This window comes from Rhea pennata, chromosome 8, assembly GCF_028389875.1.
Source record: "Rhea pennata isolate bPtePen1 chromosome 8, bPtePen1.pri, whole genome shotgun sequence".
NCBI classification, from domain to species: Eukaryota; Metazoa; Chordata; class Aves; order Rheiformes; family Rheidae; genus Rhea; species Rhea pennata.
The window spans coordinates 21,191,647-21,210,957 of NC_084670.1; the positions used below are offsets into that span (position 1 = coordinate 21,191,647).

Genomic DNA, 19,311 nt, shown 5'->3' on the forward strand with positions numbered 1-19,311 from the left:
AAACTGTAAAAGTATAATAAAATGTTTTTAAAATTTGCCTCTTTTCCACAAGAAGTCAGCAAATGCTTACAGTTGTTACACATTAGTAATAAAATCATTCTTTTCATCCTGTAATATAAACAGTATTTATAATAAAAGTTGGCACATAGTCAATAAAATAGTTTTAGAAGAGGCAAAAGAAATAGTGAAAAAGCAAAAAGCGTTTCTAATATGAAGGAAAGCTATTCCAGACCTATTTGTTTTGCTTCTATGCTTACAGCTAAACATTTTCCATATTTATTTAAAAGGACAATATTCTCAGCTACTGAATGGTAAAGTTAGGGGTGTTAGTGTTGCTGATGTATTACTCAGAATTGTCCAAAGTCAGGTTTACCAAATTATTCTAGTGAGTACCTGCTCAAAAAGAAATGCTGAAAAAATATTTGAAAATTAGCCTCCTAAATTATTCTATTGTGGTTGTTAAAGTGACAAAATTTCAGAATTAACTCTGTCAAATAAGACAGTTGGAGAAACTAGAGCTGCTTTTGCCCTGAGCTGTTTCAACTTGCCCTAAGCTAGAAGTAAATAATGAAAATTTCTTTAGTATATGCAGAAGAAGCAGTCAAACCAGTTGTGGCAAGGTAATGTGAAAGTTTTGAGATCTGTAATTATATATTTCCTGTTTCTTATTGCTTTTTAAAAGGACTAATGCACTGAAACCTTTCTGTGAGATAAGGACAATGAGGAAACTAAGGCAAAGAGAAGTTTAAATGACTTCCTCAAGGTCACAGACCAAATGAGCATCAGAAATGGAAATTAATCTGTACCACCACTCCTGTTTTGTAGTCTAACAATTCCTCCCCTTCTTAGTTAACTACTGTTACAGCTTTTCTTACACAATTGTCAATGATGCCATGCAATTTTTTGTAGCATTGATTTTGGATTTGTTAAGACCCTTGAAAAAATATATAAGAAAAAATACAGGTAATTACAAATAATTCATCACTAAATAGCATTAAAATTGTTTTTGAGGAGAGAACTTGCATCATGCTAATATTCTTAATCTTGTCAGTCTGTGGTTAAGAGATTTTTAATTAATTAGCAAAGGTCCTGTTAACTTCAGTCTTGCACTACACATGGTTTGCAGTACACCATCATTGGTATAGAAATCATTGTGGTATGAGGTGGCTTCCCTGAAGAGACCAGAATACACATTTCAGCTTGCACTGTGATCTCAGATGAGATCTATCTTTTAATTAATTAAGTCTAGCTTAATTAATTAAATATCCCAGTTGCATGATGTGTTTCTGAAGAGAGAGCTAAAATTGGTATACTTCTTTCTTTTTTTTCCTATATTAAGGGTGTTTTGAAAAGAAGAGACCAAATTCAAGGCGAGCTCAATTCCAAAGTTGATGCTTTAGCCAATAAAAAGGCAGAAAAGGATCTGGTGAGTATGTCTGTCTCTCTAAATAGTGGAAATATTCTAAGTCTTATTCCAATTAGAACAGACAAAAGTCCTGAAGAAAGCCTGTCCCGTCAAGCCTTGCTTTGTGACTCTGCAGTGTCTGTTTATTTCTCATACTTTGAAAAAGTTTGGTCTTGCAGCTGTGCACACCAGGCAATCATGAGAAAAATGCAAAACTTAAGTAGATAGGAGGGCATAGCAAAGGACTAGTGATAAGGCAGTGTCATGTATAATGTTTTGTCAACACAGATGGTGCCACAGCTTATTTTTAGCATTTCCGTTTTACTTCCACGCAGGGCATTAAAAGAAGGTGAGACTTGCTGCAGTGATCAAAAGAGTAAAGCTCTTCATTACACATATTTAAAATAAAAACTTCTCGATTCTGTTCTTCCAGGTTCTGTCCTATCTAGTAGGACCCCGAAATTTTTCTAAGTTTTACTTACAATATGACCTTCATTCTAGTGAGATCAGATTGTAACTATGCTAGCCCATGGAATCATCCTCAAAGCCATCATCAGACCTCAGTGAGTGGACGAGTTTGCGTTGCCTCAGTAGCTGGCCAGACTGCTAGAGCAGCCAGCCGGGTCCCTGCCACTGCCGAGTTGTGTGCAGCCACAGCTGCATGATCTCAAGACAGACCTTTCCACACAACCCTGCTACGACCTGTGCAACTTAAAAATACAGTGGAGAACAGAGTGAGCATTTCTTAAATATTTGATTGCTTAACTCTACAGCCCAAATAATGTTCTTTTAGCACAGTGTTAAAACTCAGAGAGCTTGCACCTGCAGTTGCCTGTTAAAGATGGGGTAGATACAGGCAAGATCTGTAAATTGACGTGGGGAGGGTCACTGTGCCTAACCAGCACAGAGAAGGGAAGCTGTGGGCCTATGAGGACTTTCACAGTTTCCCTTGCCTAGGGTTGCAGAGATGTTCAGAGGCATCACTGGAAGGAGTCAGAGAGATCCCAGGTCATGGGCTGCCAGGAAAACCACACCCACACTTTGCTCCCCAAAGTATGAGTTTGTAGGGAATGTTAAACAAAAATAGACTGAGATACATTTCTGTTTGAAATAAATTAACATCTTAGCTGACACTAATATCACTTTGTAAAAGTATGCAAAGACCAATTTTTAGCAAATTTTACTTAAATATTTATCTTTTTAGCCTATCTAAAAGAGCAGTGTATGTATGGATTAATTAATTGCTACGTGAGGTCTGACAGTATTATATCATAGGTAAGATCGATTAGTTGCATTACATTTGGAAACAAAATACAAAGTTAAGAATTCATTTTGGCAGAAAGAAAGGTTCTACATCATCACTGAAGTTATTTGTATGCAGCTAGCTGTATGAACTTTTTGATGTTGCATCCCTTTTTATCAGTACTTCCCATCTGTAGGTTGGCAGCCTGCTAAAAAGAGGTTAGATTTGCGCAGAGTGGTTCAATGATGAATTGCACTTTCATGCAACTTGTGTAGTATGTCTTATTGCTATCCATCTTCTGTAAAGGAACATTGCCTGATGGGACATGTTCTTTTAAGAACAGATGTTTGTTATAATCTGATGTAGTCCTAAGGATAGGGCATCATTGTTTCCTTGATTTTATTTTTTTTGAACTAATACAGGCAAAAAGGAATAATTTTCTTTTTTTCACTGTTTCTGTGTTTCCTAGTTCTAGTTGTGGTAAAAGCTTTTGAACAATGTGATTACCCAGGTCTTTGATCTATCTTTTCAACCCCCCCTATTTTTTTTACTTATTTCACCAAAAATCCTGTTGATCTTGTACCTCTTTGTGTTCTCTTGAGAGCACCAAAATAGATGTGTGTCAGTCTAATCTAATCATAGAACCCTGTGTTCTGCAACTGAGTGGGAGTTGTATTCTGAAGACTTGCTTCTTAATTAGAAGCTGAAAGCTTTTTTATCAATGAAATATTGGCCACTGAGAATGATGCACTGCCTATTTATGAAACCTGCAACCAACCTGAAATAATAGCAGCAGTTTATAACTGGAAGACTAACACAAATTGATTCTTGAAAATTATTTTAAGAAAATCAATATTATAATTCTTGGAGTAAATATAAGTAGTTTTTCAAATGTATGCGTGTTACTTTTTAAACAGTTTAATGTATTCAAAAATACATTACAGCTTTACCAACTAATGATTATTATGGTAACTAAAACCCTTTGTCTGACATGGGTATTTATATATTGTTGGTCTGACTACTCTGTGATAAATAAAATTAATGCATCATGTACTAAAAATAAAACACTTTTTACTGTAAACTTTTTTTCTGCCCGGCTTCTGTTTATATCTAAAGTTATACGGATTTTAGTCTTATTTAACTCTACAACAAACAGCACTTTTGAGGAGTTACAGATGTATTTTTGGAGGATTTTATATTCATTTTTCTGTTGAAGGAACAAGACTTGAACTTGTTACCTTAGTATCAACTATTTATTTTTCTTTACTTCTCTGATAGTCTATAGAGAATTGATTTCAAAATGATATTACCCATAGATAGGATTGCAAACATACCAAATTAAAACATTATATAAAGTATTACATCAAACTGAAGTATTAATTCATTAATGAGATAGGCAAAACTATTCTCATAATTAAGATGCAGTTTTGTAATTTCTAATAAAGATTTATCCAAATTTACATTGACTTATTTTCCTTGAAGAGTAATAAAGAGGTAAGTCTGGAATTGTAGATTTACTGCAGCTTACTGTAAGTGGAGCAGAAGTACTTCTTATACATAATGTTTATAACATTTTTTTCAGATAACCTTTGTTTCTAACTATGTTATCTTACTATGTTTTGATTTTTATTATGTGTTGAAATATTTTGCTGTGGTTTCTAACCAGACTGATTCCAGTATAAAAGGAGGTCTTAAAAAAACAAAAAGCCTGAAAACACAGGTGCTGTTATTGGAATTTGTATCAAACACTGAGTTTGAACTCTTTGCACATTTTTAATTCTAAGCAGATCTGATGTAGCTTCTAATCATCCCAGCACAGATGTCAGATTGAACTTGTCAATGCAATCTAATAGCCAGAAATTCTGCTGAAAATGAGTGGCACGAACTCTAATCTTATTTGAAGAGTATTTCCACCATAGATAAGAGATCTCAGACTGTGATTAGAACTGATGAAATACTGTAAGATCGTTAGTATAGGTCACAGCAAACATTAAGTGATTTAACGAACAGGAAGTTATACGGCAGGAGAATACAAAACATTCCCAAGGTCAGTGCCGCTGAAATAGGCTGGAATCACAAATTAAACCACGAGGTATAAAGTTCTCTGGCTGAGAAAAGCAGTTTTCTTGAGCTGTGCTTCTTCCACTTGGTATCTAGAACAGCTGTTTGTGCTTCTAAAAATCCCCAAATCTGCTTCCCTCTCCAAAGTTTAGGCCTTAAAGAAGGCAGTTGTGTAGCGTATGGAAGGTTTGAAGAATGTGATTTTAGATGCAGGCTCTGCAAGCAGTATTTGGGAGGGCTTTAGTGTCCTCCTGCTTATCTGGACCTCTGTTTCCTCTGAAGTTCTAGCTGTAGAGAGGTTGGAATCTGTGGCTGCATTGCTCATCATTGCAGCAATGCTCTGTTCTGAAGGAATAAACAGAAATGCTAGTGCAACCCTCAGTTGTTTCCGGTTTTTAACAATTTTCATAATGCTAACTAGTGCTAACAGTAGTTCTGACAAAAGGTTGGTATAATGTGCTCTGACTGAACCAGATAAACATTAAATGCTAACTTGCAAATTCTAGTATCCAGATTTGGAACTGAATAATGAAGAGTCGAAAGGCTGGAACTGTCACATTCTGAATATATCTTACATTTCAACACCAGACTGAAAAGAGTTAGTATCACCAAGCTGTAGGATTAATTCATGTACAAGACAGAAACTCGTGCTATTTTGCTAAATGAAATACAGTAAAATGCTTTGTCACTTCGTGGGTGATCTGGCTCCTGGGGTAGGGCTCACTAGCATTCTCCCCTAGCAGAGTCCAGCTCATGCATTCCTGTCCAGCAGAGTGATGTCTGTTTAGTATTCTGCTGTCCTTCTGTGGTGATCACTGATGCAAGATTTAAGTTATCAGACTACCTGCCTCAGTAAAATCAAACGTAGAAAATGGATTCAGAATCAAATTTAATCTGCAGGATAGGTTATTATAATTTACACTGTATAAATCAGGAATACACGAGGTAGATATCTGAGTGTAGAGACCAAGCCTTTCTTCATTGGTTTCTGCTATCATATCAGCTAAGTGGGTAGTATTATGTTTCTTTTCAAGCGTGAAAAAGTAGATCTTAGATGTCTGTAGTTAAGATGATGAAGTATAGCATAATGCTGTCTTCAGACCTCAGGTCCCAAACCTGGCCTTGATACAACATGCAGTTTCCTTTAGACTTTGGAGGGTGATGTTTAAACTGCATATGCCAGGTAAGCTTGTAGAACATAGTCCGCCTTTCTCGACCACATTGACAATGCAGCGGAAGGAATCTTTAGTTCCTAGAAAGGATGCAACACAAAACCAGATTGTAATATAAATGCCTTAAGATATCCAGAATAGGATAATGGAGTGCTGCTGCAGCCAGAATTTCTAAGTCAGAGAAGTTCTTTAAACTTGTAGCCTAGCTCAATCTGATATAAGGACTTTTTCTTGCAAAACCACAAAATGGATTCAACTATTTTTCCTAATCTAAAATATTTAAAAATATGCAGTATTTTTGGTATTCTGTGTGCATTCATTTTCAGTATTTGAAGGAAAGGCAATTAATTTACTTGGGATATGCCCAAAATAGCTAATCCTGTTGCCTTTAATTTTTTTAAATGTAATTTCCCCATATTTAAACTTTAAAATAACCCTTCATGTTGAATACAATGTTGATAGTTGATGAAATTACCCATTGTCCATAGTTTGATTACAGGTCTGGCTATATCATTGAATTTGGGCTTTCCAATAAAGTAGAAATAATATTTTTGCATTTGGTTCTTGATTAATATCCAGTATTTCATGAATGTAAAAATCTAGGAAGGAAAATCAGCATAGAAATCAAGTCTAACTAAAAATGTTTATCCCATCTCCATATCTTGGAATGTGGAAAGCCCTCTATTCAGATGAAAATTCTTTCCACTTCACTACCTAAAGAGTTTTTGGCCATTTTGAGAGCCCAGGGATTGTCCCACTTGAGTTAGGATTCTACTCTGTCAGACTCTGAGTTGGGATTTGTGGTTTGTAAATCAAGTGCAGTATCTTTATACTTCATCAGCTTGTTTGACTTCCATAGTGAAGGCTCGTCACAGATAGTCACTGGGCAGTCCAAGAACTTTAACTAGCACCATAGCTGCAGGTTTACCTATGTTTTGAGATTGCCTGCCAGCCAGAACTGACATAGCTAGTTAGTAAATGACAATAGGTACAAAATTTTGGGAGGACTAGAAGACTCATTAAAAAGAGAGGCCCTCTAACCACTTAATGTTTCCTTTCCCATTAACTCAGAATTCACTTTAGGCATTTACGGTAATAAGAAGAGAGTAATGTCCGCAGTGCAGCCCAGGAGGTTTTTGAACTTGGATCCTTGTGAGAGAGTTCCTCTTCTGCAGAAGTCCTGTGTTTTAATTTCTTTCTCTACTTCTATATTTCTCCCTTCCTCACACGGTCACATGGATGTTAGTTCCACAATAAAAGATTACAAGAGGATATGCAGGAAATCATGCAGCTTATGTGTATGGTTTCTTCTGTCTTCCTCCCATTCTGATTTCCCTTGAGATTGTCAGAGTATTCTTCAGCTTTTCTGAATGAATTCCAAAATGTATAGTTGATTCTGCTTCTTGTGAAGAGGTGCCGGTGTCCATAACTTCTCAGTCAATAGGAATAGCTTCAGCAACACTTTAATTCTGGTCTGGAATTTGTGCTATTAATATTCCAGAAATTGTAGTGAGCTACTCAATAGGAATAAAATTCAAAATTCATCCCCAGGGAATGATCTTCTGTGCCTTAGTTGTGCAGTTCTGTTGATCTTACTGCACAACAATCACTTGTTGTCAATCACTTTTGAAATGATGACTTTACTAATTTTTTTAATGCTTGCAATTCACATTTAGATCACAGAAGAAATTGGGAAACTTGAAGACAAAGTAGAGTGTGCCAATAATGCTCTGAAAGCTGATTGGGACAGATGGAAGCAAAACATGCAGTATGATATGAGATCAGCATTCACGAATGTAGCTGACAATAATCTCCGTTATTATGAAGAGGTAAAATACACTCATATCAATGTTATTATTTCATTGATTATTTCAGTGGAGAAGTCAATGGATTGTATATAAAGAGGAACCTCTGCATTTTAGTTCAAAACTATGCTAGCTTCAGGATCAGTTTTGTGGAAAGGGGGAAATCATTCATTCTTAGTTTGACGTGTTTTAAACAAAATATGTTTTATTCGAGCCCCAGTTGTTGATCCTGAGTTCCTCTCCAACAGAGGGCAGTGTTGTTTTACTAAGCACAAGAATCTGGAACATATTTTTTGGTTCAACAATAGCTGTTATATATCAGTTTGGAAACCTTTTGCTGTAACTGCACAAAGAAGCCCTCTGGAAAGCTCAAACTTGCATAAATGATTTTGCATGAGGAAAAAAATTAAATATAATTGCTTTTCAAAGAGCACATTCAGAAAATTCTCACTGTTATTTATCTTCTGAGGAATGGTCGTTCATGAAGTAGATTACTAGGATAAAACTACAACAGTACAAAATTGAGGCGTCTATGTGAAAAGCTTATTGCACGTTCTTTAAAAATATACAAATGCTACAAGTATATACAATTAATAAATTGAATCTTTTTATAATTGGAATTTCCTACTTTGGAAAAAAGAAAAATGGTTAAAATTAAATTTTATTTTCAACTCAAACTTTCAACGATGTCTACTATTTTTGGTAAGAATTCCCTTTTGCTAAGAATGTATACTTAGAAACTTGAAAGCATTTAAGAAAATGTTAGGCATTTTGTGAAGTTTCTTTGTGGGGAATATTGTTCCTTGGAGAGCACATTTTGAAAATATCCTGGATGTCTTGATTTTTTAAAAATATCTTATCTTTCTAAGAACTTCTCTATAGATTTGAAAAAAATAAGAGTACAGTAAGCCTTTTATTAATCATAGAACAGTATTTTTCACATATATGTGTTATTGCTTCCAGTCCTGTATTCGGAACTTCTTATGGCTTCTCCGTTAGCTAGTGACAGTGCTCTGATTTTACAGATCATTTTGTTAGAACATAATTGAAAAGACAGAGCTCTTGATCATCAAGTCTAATTAATTAACATACAGTCTGTAAGATGCATGGATATTGACAATCTGTTGTTATATATAAAGATCAAAATATTTTCTGAAATCAGGCAGCAAACTTTTGGCATTCACCCACATCTTCTTCAGTTATTGATGATCTCCAACTTCTACATCCAGAATAGGCATGTCAAATCAATATTGGAATATACTGGAATACTTTGTTCATGAATGATTAAGTAAATTAAACTGCAAAAATAATCCTTTGATTCTCTTTCTCATCTAGAAATGCTTTTTGTTCAATTAGAATTTTAATCTAGAATACCAAAGCTCATAATGAACATGAAATTACAATCATAAGTCACAAACTGAAAAAAATGGTTCAATTATTGCTCTAACCACCAATGGATTTTCTTAAATAGTCACTGAAAATTGACAAATCGATCTATACTAAGCCATTGCTCTTTGTTGATGTTTTTCTTGAACATTGACATCTCAATAAATAATGTTTTGCTGTCATATCTTGATAGATCTAGATTATCTTATCTTACTGGATTTTTTTGAGACCTGCAGTTAAAGCTGACGGTTAACTATTGGAGGAGTGACTGCCAACAGGGGCCCTTATATTATAAACTAGAGGTGTTATGCTCCTGAAAACAGCAGAAAAAGAAGCACTCCCAAACTGCTTTAGCTATTTGTAAGTAAAAATTCAGGAAGAGAATCTCAGTAACCTGAGAATCAGAACATCATTTTCTACTTTCAGTAGAGAACAAAATCCTACTTTATTCCTAAAGAAAATAGCTTGAATTTTGCTCTTTTAACTGACGCAAAAGCACAGTGCCTATTGCACTACTTCATTTACAGTTTTTTTCACCTGCTTAGTCATTACTGCATCATTGCCTTTCTCTCACATGTCCAAAGTTAAATTACTCTTTCAGGCTTTTGATGCACCATTTGATGCTTACAAACCTACTCTTGCTTTAACATCCTTCATCTTATTTCCTGCATTCCCATTCACACAAGGAGACCCGATTTCAAAGCACGTTCTGTCCATGCTCCCAGGCACAACGGATGCCATTGGTATGGTTCAGCTGACCAGCTCTTTTGTCTGTCTTCTCTGAAGAGTCATCTGCTTTCTAACTCAGTCCCCAGACCTGCTTCACCTCCTTTCTACAGCTTTTTTTTTCCCCCCAGTTAAACTCCCATTCATGTCTCTTCACCTGCAGTGTCTCCTTCCCTTCTCTACCGTAGTGCTTCTCTGTGTTTCTCATTATTTCCCAGGCTTGGTGACTTCTTCATTTCCCAGGCACACAAGCTAACTAGGAACCATTCCTGCTAATGGCTGTGCTCTGCATCTCTTAGATGCAGATTGCTCTCAGATTGCTCTCAGATTGCTCTGAGAACTATAGAGCAATGGTAGACAGACATCTCATGTTTTCTGGTGGCTTTTGCATTAGAGAATCCAGTCCTTCAAAATCGTACAGTTTGTACAGAATGAAAGCTGAGCTTTCAAGTACAACAAAGCAGTGTGTCAAGGTATTCTAGAATTTCTAAAACGTTATTTCTTCTTTGTTAAAATATGGGGAAAGAGTATGACCTATACTTGTTCAGATTTTTCTTTAATTTAGTTGCCTAAGGATTCTGCTGTCAACTTGTCAAGCATCACTTAGCTAGCATAAAAGAGTATGTCTCCCCAAAGCTGAACTAATGTTCACATTGTATCAAGTGCTATTTTAAAGCATTACTTGGAATTACATTTCTCTGCACACAGTTATTCAAAGTAAGTACAGATATTTCAGTGGCTTTCCAGTTTATTGACTGTTTATATTTTATGTAATTGAACAAGAAGTACTCCTTTGTTTCTACAGCTGTGGAATGACCAGTCTCCTTGTGTCTATCAATGTTCCTGTAACAGAGACACTAAATAATGCTAGGCATTGTAAATTTACAGGGTGCTCCTGTACAGATCCATGAGAATGAAATCTTTCCTGTGATAAAGTGCAAGCTATGCTGTAAAACATTTAAAAATGATGTCATTTAGTAGCCAAGTATTATCATGACTGATGAATCACTTGCTGTTCCTTCAGTAGATCTCAAGATATAGTCTTCATTTCAGAAATGAGTTGAATACTTGCTTAAGTCTCTCTTTAAGCCACAAAGGCTTAAAGCCAGTAATTTATTATATCAATAATGACTTTAAGTGCATTGCTAAAATAGGGAGCATTTTATTAATGGGAAAAGATTTTAATTTTAAAAAATCAGAACTTTACTCCTGTTTCCAAAAGTATGTTAAATAACATCCATTTGTTTGCCTTATTCACAGACAAAAGGTTTTGAATGAAGTACATGGTAATGCCATACTGATTATTTTATTCCCTTTTCCCTGTGCCCTAGGTGTGTTACTGTTGTTTGAAGAGGCACACCTCTAAGTTTAGAATACATGGTATCTTCTAATAGCTGAAATCACAAACTGACCACAGGGTGGAGCTTAGAGCTGAGAAAGTGTTGATTATGCCCAGAAGTATTTTCATTAACTTAGATATAGATATTCTGCAGAGGCCTAAAGATACATCATTAGTAAAAATAAAACAAGATACTACGTCATTATTCAAAATTGTTATTGTTATTATTATTATTATTGTTATTATTATATAGCTAGCATGCCTGCCTGCTACATGGTAAAAGTTAGCAAAAGCAATCTAGGAAGGCTGAACTGTGGCTTCAAAGAGCTGTAGTGATTTACTTTCATTTACATTTCATTTACTGAATCTTTTGTTTTATTTTTCTCTTATGCTTACTACAGTCAGTAGGATATTTATAACATTAAAGAAAAAGAAACACATTAATTTTCCCAGCAGACGAAAAAGCCTTGTTATCCTAGTCTATTCATAAAAAAAAAAAAAAAAAAAAAAAAAAAGGGCTAGATTTTGCAGCATGATCCAAAAGACAAATTAGACATTGTAAATCCAGACAGCAAATATACCAGAGTTTGGTTTCCCACTGCTAATGAGGCACTCTGGAAATGCAGAAAATTTTTTTTTCTAATTTTGAATGACAAGGAATATTTCATTAGATTTGGCATTGAAAGAAAATATTTTTTCTTCTGCATGAATGAGCCTTGTTTTAAAGTGTAGCCTCTAATTTTACTTTTCTCTTGTCAAACTAATCCTGTTAAACCTTTGCAGCTTAGTCAGATGCAAAGCTAAAGTTATCTTTGATAGTGTAGTGAGATTCTTATTGGTGTTGACACTGCTTACTGCTTTCAGAAAATGTAAATGATTTCCTGATTTTTTTCAGGAAATCAGTTTTTGTTTCAAGGATAATTTGGCTTATTTGTGTGACCTACATTGTTGTACAGACTTAAATTGATCCACAGAATTAGTTAAGTCAAAAAGATACTCCTTCCCCATTGCTGTAACTTCTCTATAACTCCCAAATCTTTATGTACCTCTCTATCTGGTATCTAGTATAAGCTGTAGAAAAATAGATGAGATTTGTTGTTTGCCCTAGAGGCCTCTGTAGTGATGCATTTAACTAGTCATTTGGTTGCACAGCAAAGTTAGCTGCTCATGCATGTTGATCACATCCTACCTTCACAATGCCTTGGAATTTAGCTAACAAACTTCATGTGATTTTCAAAAGTTCCCACGTTGCTGAACCAGTTTGTCTCTGTGAATGTGGTTTCAAAGCTAGACTTGGGGTAAAGGGATAGAGTAGTGGTTATCATATCTGCTGTGCATGCTCAAGGTTCTGGCTTCAAGCCCCAGTGGAACCAGCACTGGAAAATCTTTGGGAGGTTGGACTAGATGATCTCCAAAGGTCCCTTTCAACCTTACTGATTCTGTGATTATCTTTGAACCTTCAAGCATTCCAATCATAGAAATTTTTTAAAATACATTTTAAGATGACTTTATATAGTGGAAATCAGTTTTTCTTCTATGTCTTTACACTCTATTTTTTGTTTCCTTCCACCCAGAAACTATGAAACTGTTCTGTTTCTCTCTCACACACGCACAGAAGACGTCATCTTTAGATTTTACTCTAGGAAATGTCACCATAAACTGTGTTTTTAGGAAAAGATATCAACCATGGAAAATGGGGGACTGGAACAGAAATAAATATGGCATGTGACATACTGTTTCTGTTATTGTGCCTACTGCACATTCTATTTTTATATCTCCTTTTTAGTTAAATATGCAGTTGTAGTATGTGAAGACCTCTTCACTGTTATTTCAAAAAATTATGTTGCAACCTAAAGCAGTAATCAAATATTTTAGGTAAAGTAGCCTTATTTAAGATCTTGCTATTTCATTTTGTGTATTTATATTTTTTTATGTCCTATACAAGACTTTCACAAGTAACTAGATTATGAACTTTAACTACTATGCATGCACAATTAATTTCCTGGACTTGCACTGTTTTTTTTTTTTCTGTCCGTCTCCTTTGTTCAACCTGGCTGGTCCTCTACTTAGATCTCCTTTTTCACTCTCCCAGGAAAACTAAGTAAAATCATTCTGTAATAATGGTAAAGTATATATCACTAAAAAAATTCTGTTTATGTAGTTCATGCTGCACAATATAAAAAGCTTGAGCCTAAGGCACGGAGACCTAGTTTTGTATTGGTATGGTTAATTATAAAACTTGTCAGCTGTAGAAGCACTGTGATGTCTCACAGTGAAATAAGCCATCACAGCTCTTGCATTTTGGAAAACATGTTTTGCTTATAGAAATGAGAATAAATTAAAAATTGAGAGTAACTTGTATAGCTAAAAAAAATATTCTTTGTCTGGAAAGACTTCAGTAGATTCTATCTGTCCGGATAAGCAATATATTGTGAATTCATTTTAAAAATGTGCATTTTGGCTTAGTGCTGCAGTGATAATACAGAGCCATTCTTATATTTCAGCCAGTGCTGATACGTATTTTAACTCACATTACTGAAATTGGAGGATGACAAAATATGGACTTACATGGGATAAATTGAACTGTGGTTCATAGAAAACACCATTCAATACCAACAAAAGACTATTCAAGAAACAGTGACCGTTTCTTGTCCAACACCTACAAAAAGTCAAGGAAAAGGGATGTGCCTTGCAGTTTTCCAGGACAGTAACACAGTTTGGGCTCTAGCAAATAGAAATCTCAGAGTTGAGAGCCACAGTGAAAATACGTTGCCAGCAACCACCTCAAAGACATTTTAAAACCAAGATGCCACCTTCCAGCTCAAGCATCTTAGGCAGACTCAACTGCCACAATGTCACATCAGGTGGGGGAGAATCTCTCTAATGACCAAACCTTAAAGGCTCTAAAGAAAAGGCCAAAAAGACCTTTTAAGCCAGAAATCAATTTGCAACATGCTGTCCTGTTTTGTTACTCTAATTTTAAGGTCATCCTTGGTTCTGCATCCTTCTGTCATCATGGATTCCCCAACTCTTGTCGTACAGTGTATTTCCTTTGTTATGGTCTTTGAGCTTCTACATAAATACTATTTTTGACCATCAGATCCTCCCGCTTGTCTGTTTTCATGTAAATATGCAATAATACCAAGACTTAAACTCTTTAATATACAATTAAATCCATATTGGCTGAGTTTTGATGGCATTCACTAGAAGAGTGTCTAACAAGACAGTTAGGTGGCTGTAAGTTCAAGCAGCATGAATGCTAAGATGTTTTACATGTCTCCTAAGCAAGGACAGATGGATCCTATATATTTCATTTTAGCTGGGCATAGAAAATTACTGTAGCTTGAATAGCTTGTGGTGAAAGTTTTCACTTGGAAAATGATGCCATTTTCAGGATACTGAATTCAAATTTTGAATAAATGGAGTATGCTTTTCAGGGCTTAATGTCAGAATAGCTATTTCTTGGCAATTTTCAGAAGAGTTATTTATTATGAATACTTCAGATTCTACATGAAAAGACTGTACAGTAAGCAGTAAATAAGCTGTATTGAAAAGAGCAGTAGATAGGAGGGTTTATTGTATCATTCCCATTCCAATTTTTTTTCCAATAGGGTTAACAATAATAAAATTATTGCAAGAGTTTGGCTGCAGTTTTACTGACAGAGTTTAAAAAGTGGAACTGTGGTATTACAGGTAGCAAGCAGCAGCACACCCACACCCACTGGTTACCCATGATAGGCTTGTCATGACTCTCAACACTAATCTATGATTTATAATGGTTTGCCAAGCTGCCAACGCTAATTTAAGCCAAAATGAACCAAAGTCATTTGGGGATTTTTTAATTTCACTGCCTACAGTGCCTACAGTGGCAAATCAAAAAAATAGTTTGTACAATTACAAATACACTTTTCCATGAGGAGAGGAACACAAATGTCCTGAGGATGCCTTTTTCACCCTCCCTTTCTGCTCCCATTTCTTTCTCATTACTCAGGGGGAAAATAAATTGTGTGTGTGTTTAGAAACAAACTGTTCTAATTTAACTGGAAAGAATATTGAGTATACAATAAGAATCCACAGAGATTACAAAGGAACGGTTTCTGACAGCATGCTGTCCATTTGGAAGAGATCTTTGCCTGTATCTAAAAGGAGAAATTAAAGAGCATAATTAATGTTAGCATCTTCCATGCTAACACGTACAATTATGATGCTCACACTGTGTGCTTGTCATTATGTAAAAGTGACCTTTACAGCTCATTCAGCATGTTGGCTAACATTTTGCATATCACTGAGCTGCCTAGGAAACCACATTTAGCTCTTACCATAGTCCCACAAAGCAGCTTGTGACAATGCATATGTATTCTGCTATTTTTTTCTTCTTTTTCTCCTTGGCTAATAGTTTTACAGAAATCCATCTGCTATATTCATATGTATCTGGTTCTTTTTAAAGTGCCTTGCTACATGGGAGTCCTTCCTAACATCTCAAACAGCGGATCTTCATTTGGAAGAAGTTTCTGAAGATAGGCCTTGATCTGACTGATCTACCTGTGCCCTGCAGTTTCTCCCAACCAAAGAAGTGCTCTTTATATGAGATCAGATACATTATTAAATATAACTGTTAAAAATCAGTGGCATGCAGAAAACCAGCGTATTGAAAACTCAGGTATTCTAGTGTCCTGAAATACTTTTTGAATCATGCTATATATTGCTTTATATTGCTCAGTTGTGACTTTACATATTTTTATGCAAGTGTTTGCATATAAATGTTTTCATAAATACTGCATAATTTGGATATAAAATATTTTAAATATGTAAAAAAGCTCAATTTTAATAAAAAGTTTAATAAGAAAACTCTGTCTTTATTTCCTACTCTTTAAGAAATATTTTTTATTTTAATTTGCGTGTTATACTTCCAAGTTGAATAAAACCTGTATTTGTAAAAAATCCTGTATTTGTAAAACTATATAGCATAATCTTCAAGGAGCTCTTTGAGGATTATTTTAATAGATCATGCTAGTCTCTTGGTGACAAAATGCTTTGGAAAGATGCTGAACCTGTTTTGTGAAGATAAAGACTCTGTGACTGTTAATTCAATTTCCTGAGCATTGAACTAGACGGTGGTCAAAAATTGTGGAATTTATTTGTTATCTGTTTGCAGTATTTCCATGTCTACTAAAAATCATTCATCTGGCCTTTTGCTTAAAGATAAAGAGAAAATACCAGAAAACTGACAGTTTGTCAAACAAAGTGTTTGTACAGCAATGTATTGCTAGTCGCAACACTGATCCTGCCAGCACCAAAACTTCCACTTGGAGCTGACAGGACTGAGGCTGATGACCTGCTATTCCCTTAGCTGACCTTCATATAATCCTTAACTTCTTCCGTCTTTGGATAGCTGGTGTGGAAGAGAAAAGAAAAAAAGAAAGGAACAGAGAGTTTTGCAAAAAAACAGTTAGCCGACTCATTCATGCAATATGCTTTGAAGTGTTCCAGTCAGTGAATTATTCTACCGAGAGCTGTGTCCGCCTGCACCTGGCATCCCGGTGGTTGTCTCCCTGCTACTTATGGTCTGAGGAAGCCTAACTCTGAATCTGAAATGGTGAGATGCAGGAATCAGAGCGGGACAGTCAGCCTAACCCTGGCTCTGGCCTTCCATAATGGGAGGGCTTTAGCCTTCCCCTTTTACTGCTGGTAATTTGTGAGCCTACTGGTGGCTCCTGGAAATGGGTTATGGGGGGATATTAAGCACTCAGCTGCACTTGGGTGCCTACAGACCTGGCCAAGCTAGACTTTAGGCTGACAAGACTTCTTAGTGGCTCTGATGTTAAGAAATTTAGATTGCAAATGAGACCATAAATCCAAGCATGGCATTTTCAGCAACATAAGGCAGACTGCTGTCATGCAGCCACCACGAAGCATTAGTGAAAGCTCAGCTGAATTTTTCTGAGCTATAAAATTAAGATGCTTCTGAAATACTACAGGAAGCATGTAACTCTTCCAGCTTGGATAATGTAAAAGAATATGCTATTCTTACAAAAGAACAGAGCCAGCCACTGTCAGGAGAGGCCCAGGCTGGGCCAGGCGCAAGGTATCTGCAGCACAGTGTCCTCTCCAGCCAGGACAGCAGCAGGTGCTCCAAGAAGCTGTGGAAGAACAGGGCGGTTGTACTATGCTCTTTTGCCACTATGTCTTTTCCTCTCAGAAATACCTTACCCAAGAGCTTCTATCAATGTGCTTAACAGGCCTTAATTACTTATTCTGTCTGAATTTTTTGCATGTGAGAATCCATCTAAACATTTAGGATTTACTGAACTGAATAGAAGAGAATTCTACAGTTTAGAATTTTGCAGGAAAAATCCATTCCTTTTGTGATTTTTAAGGCAGCTACCCAGTAATAAGGCCCTCCATATCTTGAACTGGGAGAAGAGCAAACAACCGTTTCCCATTTCTCTTCCCTCTGCTACTCAAGAATTTACAATCCTTTAGCACACCTTCCAAGCACTGTGTGTTTTCTAAGACGAAAAAAAAAGCCATGGCCTAATTTTTTTTGTACAAAAACCATTTCACAGCTGTGCTCATCATTGTTGCTCTTCTCTGTATTTTTAGTTTTGCTGAAACTAGTGTTCAAGATGCAGACATACCAGAAATGTTCACTGCCAAAATTATGCATTGATTTTTTTCACCATCCTTTCCTATTAATTCCTAATTTATTTATTAAACTGCCACTGAATGCTGAACTGCCATTTCACAGAACTGTCCATGAACATTAAGAGCTATTCTGAAGAGTATTAAATAATTCAGTTTCCATCAGGGTGTATATATAGGAGAGTTGGCTTTTCCCAAACGAGCATTCATTTGCATTTATTAATACTCAGCTTTGCCTGCCATTTTTAGTTCCCGATCTCTCGCTAGTGTAAGGCCCTACAGGCAGGATTTCTACAAGACAGGCACAGTAACACTCTGAATACCAGACAAGAGAAAGTTCAAGAAAGTGAACTTGAAAAAGAACTAGGAGAATAAGAAGGCTTAAGTGTAACTAAAAATTAAACAGAATGCCTGCAATTTAAGCTTCCCTGAGAAAAGGTTAGCTGAGAAGGGGAATACCAGTGTGCCATTTATTTTACCTGTACATTTTGCCAGCACACAAAGCTGCTGTCAGGCATCTCACAGGCACAAGAAAAGCAGTTTAGCAGTCTGCGTACTTCACGTAAAGCAAAGTCTGCGACCACCTCACAAAAGTCAAGGTAGTAGTGTTTGGGCATCTGAGAAGTCACCAGAGAGAGATTTGGTATCCCTGGGAACAACAGTGGGCTCTATTTCATTATTTTCACAATTTATTTTTTACTTTTCCTCTTTAACTAGGCCATAACTTACGAGAGGAAACACCTTAGTAATCAGTAATATAGAGGCTTTCTTGTGGGACTATGTTCTTACTTTTCTGATTTTCTAATAGCAGTATCATCATGTCTGGGTCTTTTTACAAGTACAACAAAACATCCTTTGTTGTGCTAGAGGTACATATTCTTTGCAAATATTTCTGAAACTTCTCTGGCTTCTTAGAAAATTTATTGTGATTTATCCCTGTTTCCAAAGATTTTTTTAAGGAGTATTAATTTCCTTAAGTTAAAGCTTAAAAGTGCTTAAACAATTCTATTACTCCACATCCATCTGCCTATACTTACTGAATTTTATTTCTGCTGTTTTCAGATAGCTTTATATATATAGAAAGTTAAGACCAAGCCATTTAAAAAAGTTTCTGATAACTTACTTCTAACTGCTAGTCACCTCCAGATAAGACCTTCTCTCTCTGTTTTTTTTTTATTCTCAGATCTGTGAAATCACTTTAACAACATTATTGTTTTGATGTAAAATGAAACAGAAAATTCAAACTGCACCTGCAGTTTCCTAGCTATATAACAACCACCTAACATATAACTATGACAACTTGAGAGCTTTCTCTAGCAACCAGACACAGTATAGTTCATAGTAGCTTTTTTATATATATCTTGTCACCCAGACTTGTTATAAGCCTTTGCCAGGACCCTGTGAGATCTGGCACGAAGAAAGGAGCATCCTATAGGAAATGAAGGTCCTCACTCTGCAACGTACCAGCCATACATTTTAGAGGGTTTCCTTGGCCCAACAGTCCCAGTTATTACAGTGATGCCCTTTTCTGC

At 35.8% G+C, this 19,311-nt stretch overlaps 1 protein-coding gene across 1 annotated transcript in view; it reads left to right on the plus strand.

Moving 5' to 3' along the window:
• SNX7 (sorting nexin 7) overlaps window positions 1–15,985 on the plus strand; it is a 32,096-nt gene extending 16,111 nt beyond the window's left edge. Inside the window, exons 7-9 of the mRNA XM_062581500.1 lie at window positions 1,340–1,426; window positions 7,558–7,710; window positions 15,585–15,985. Coding sequence (XP_062437484.1) covers window positions 1,340–1,426; window positions 7,558–7,710; window positions 15,585–15,665 — 321 coding nt within the window. The 3' untranslated portion in view covers window positions 15,666–15,985. The remainder of the gene's footprint in view (window positions 1–1,339; window positions 1,427–7,557; window positions 7,711–15,584) is intronic.
• Window positions 15,986–19,311: the final 3,326 nt, after the last annotated feature.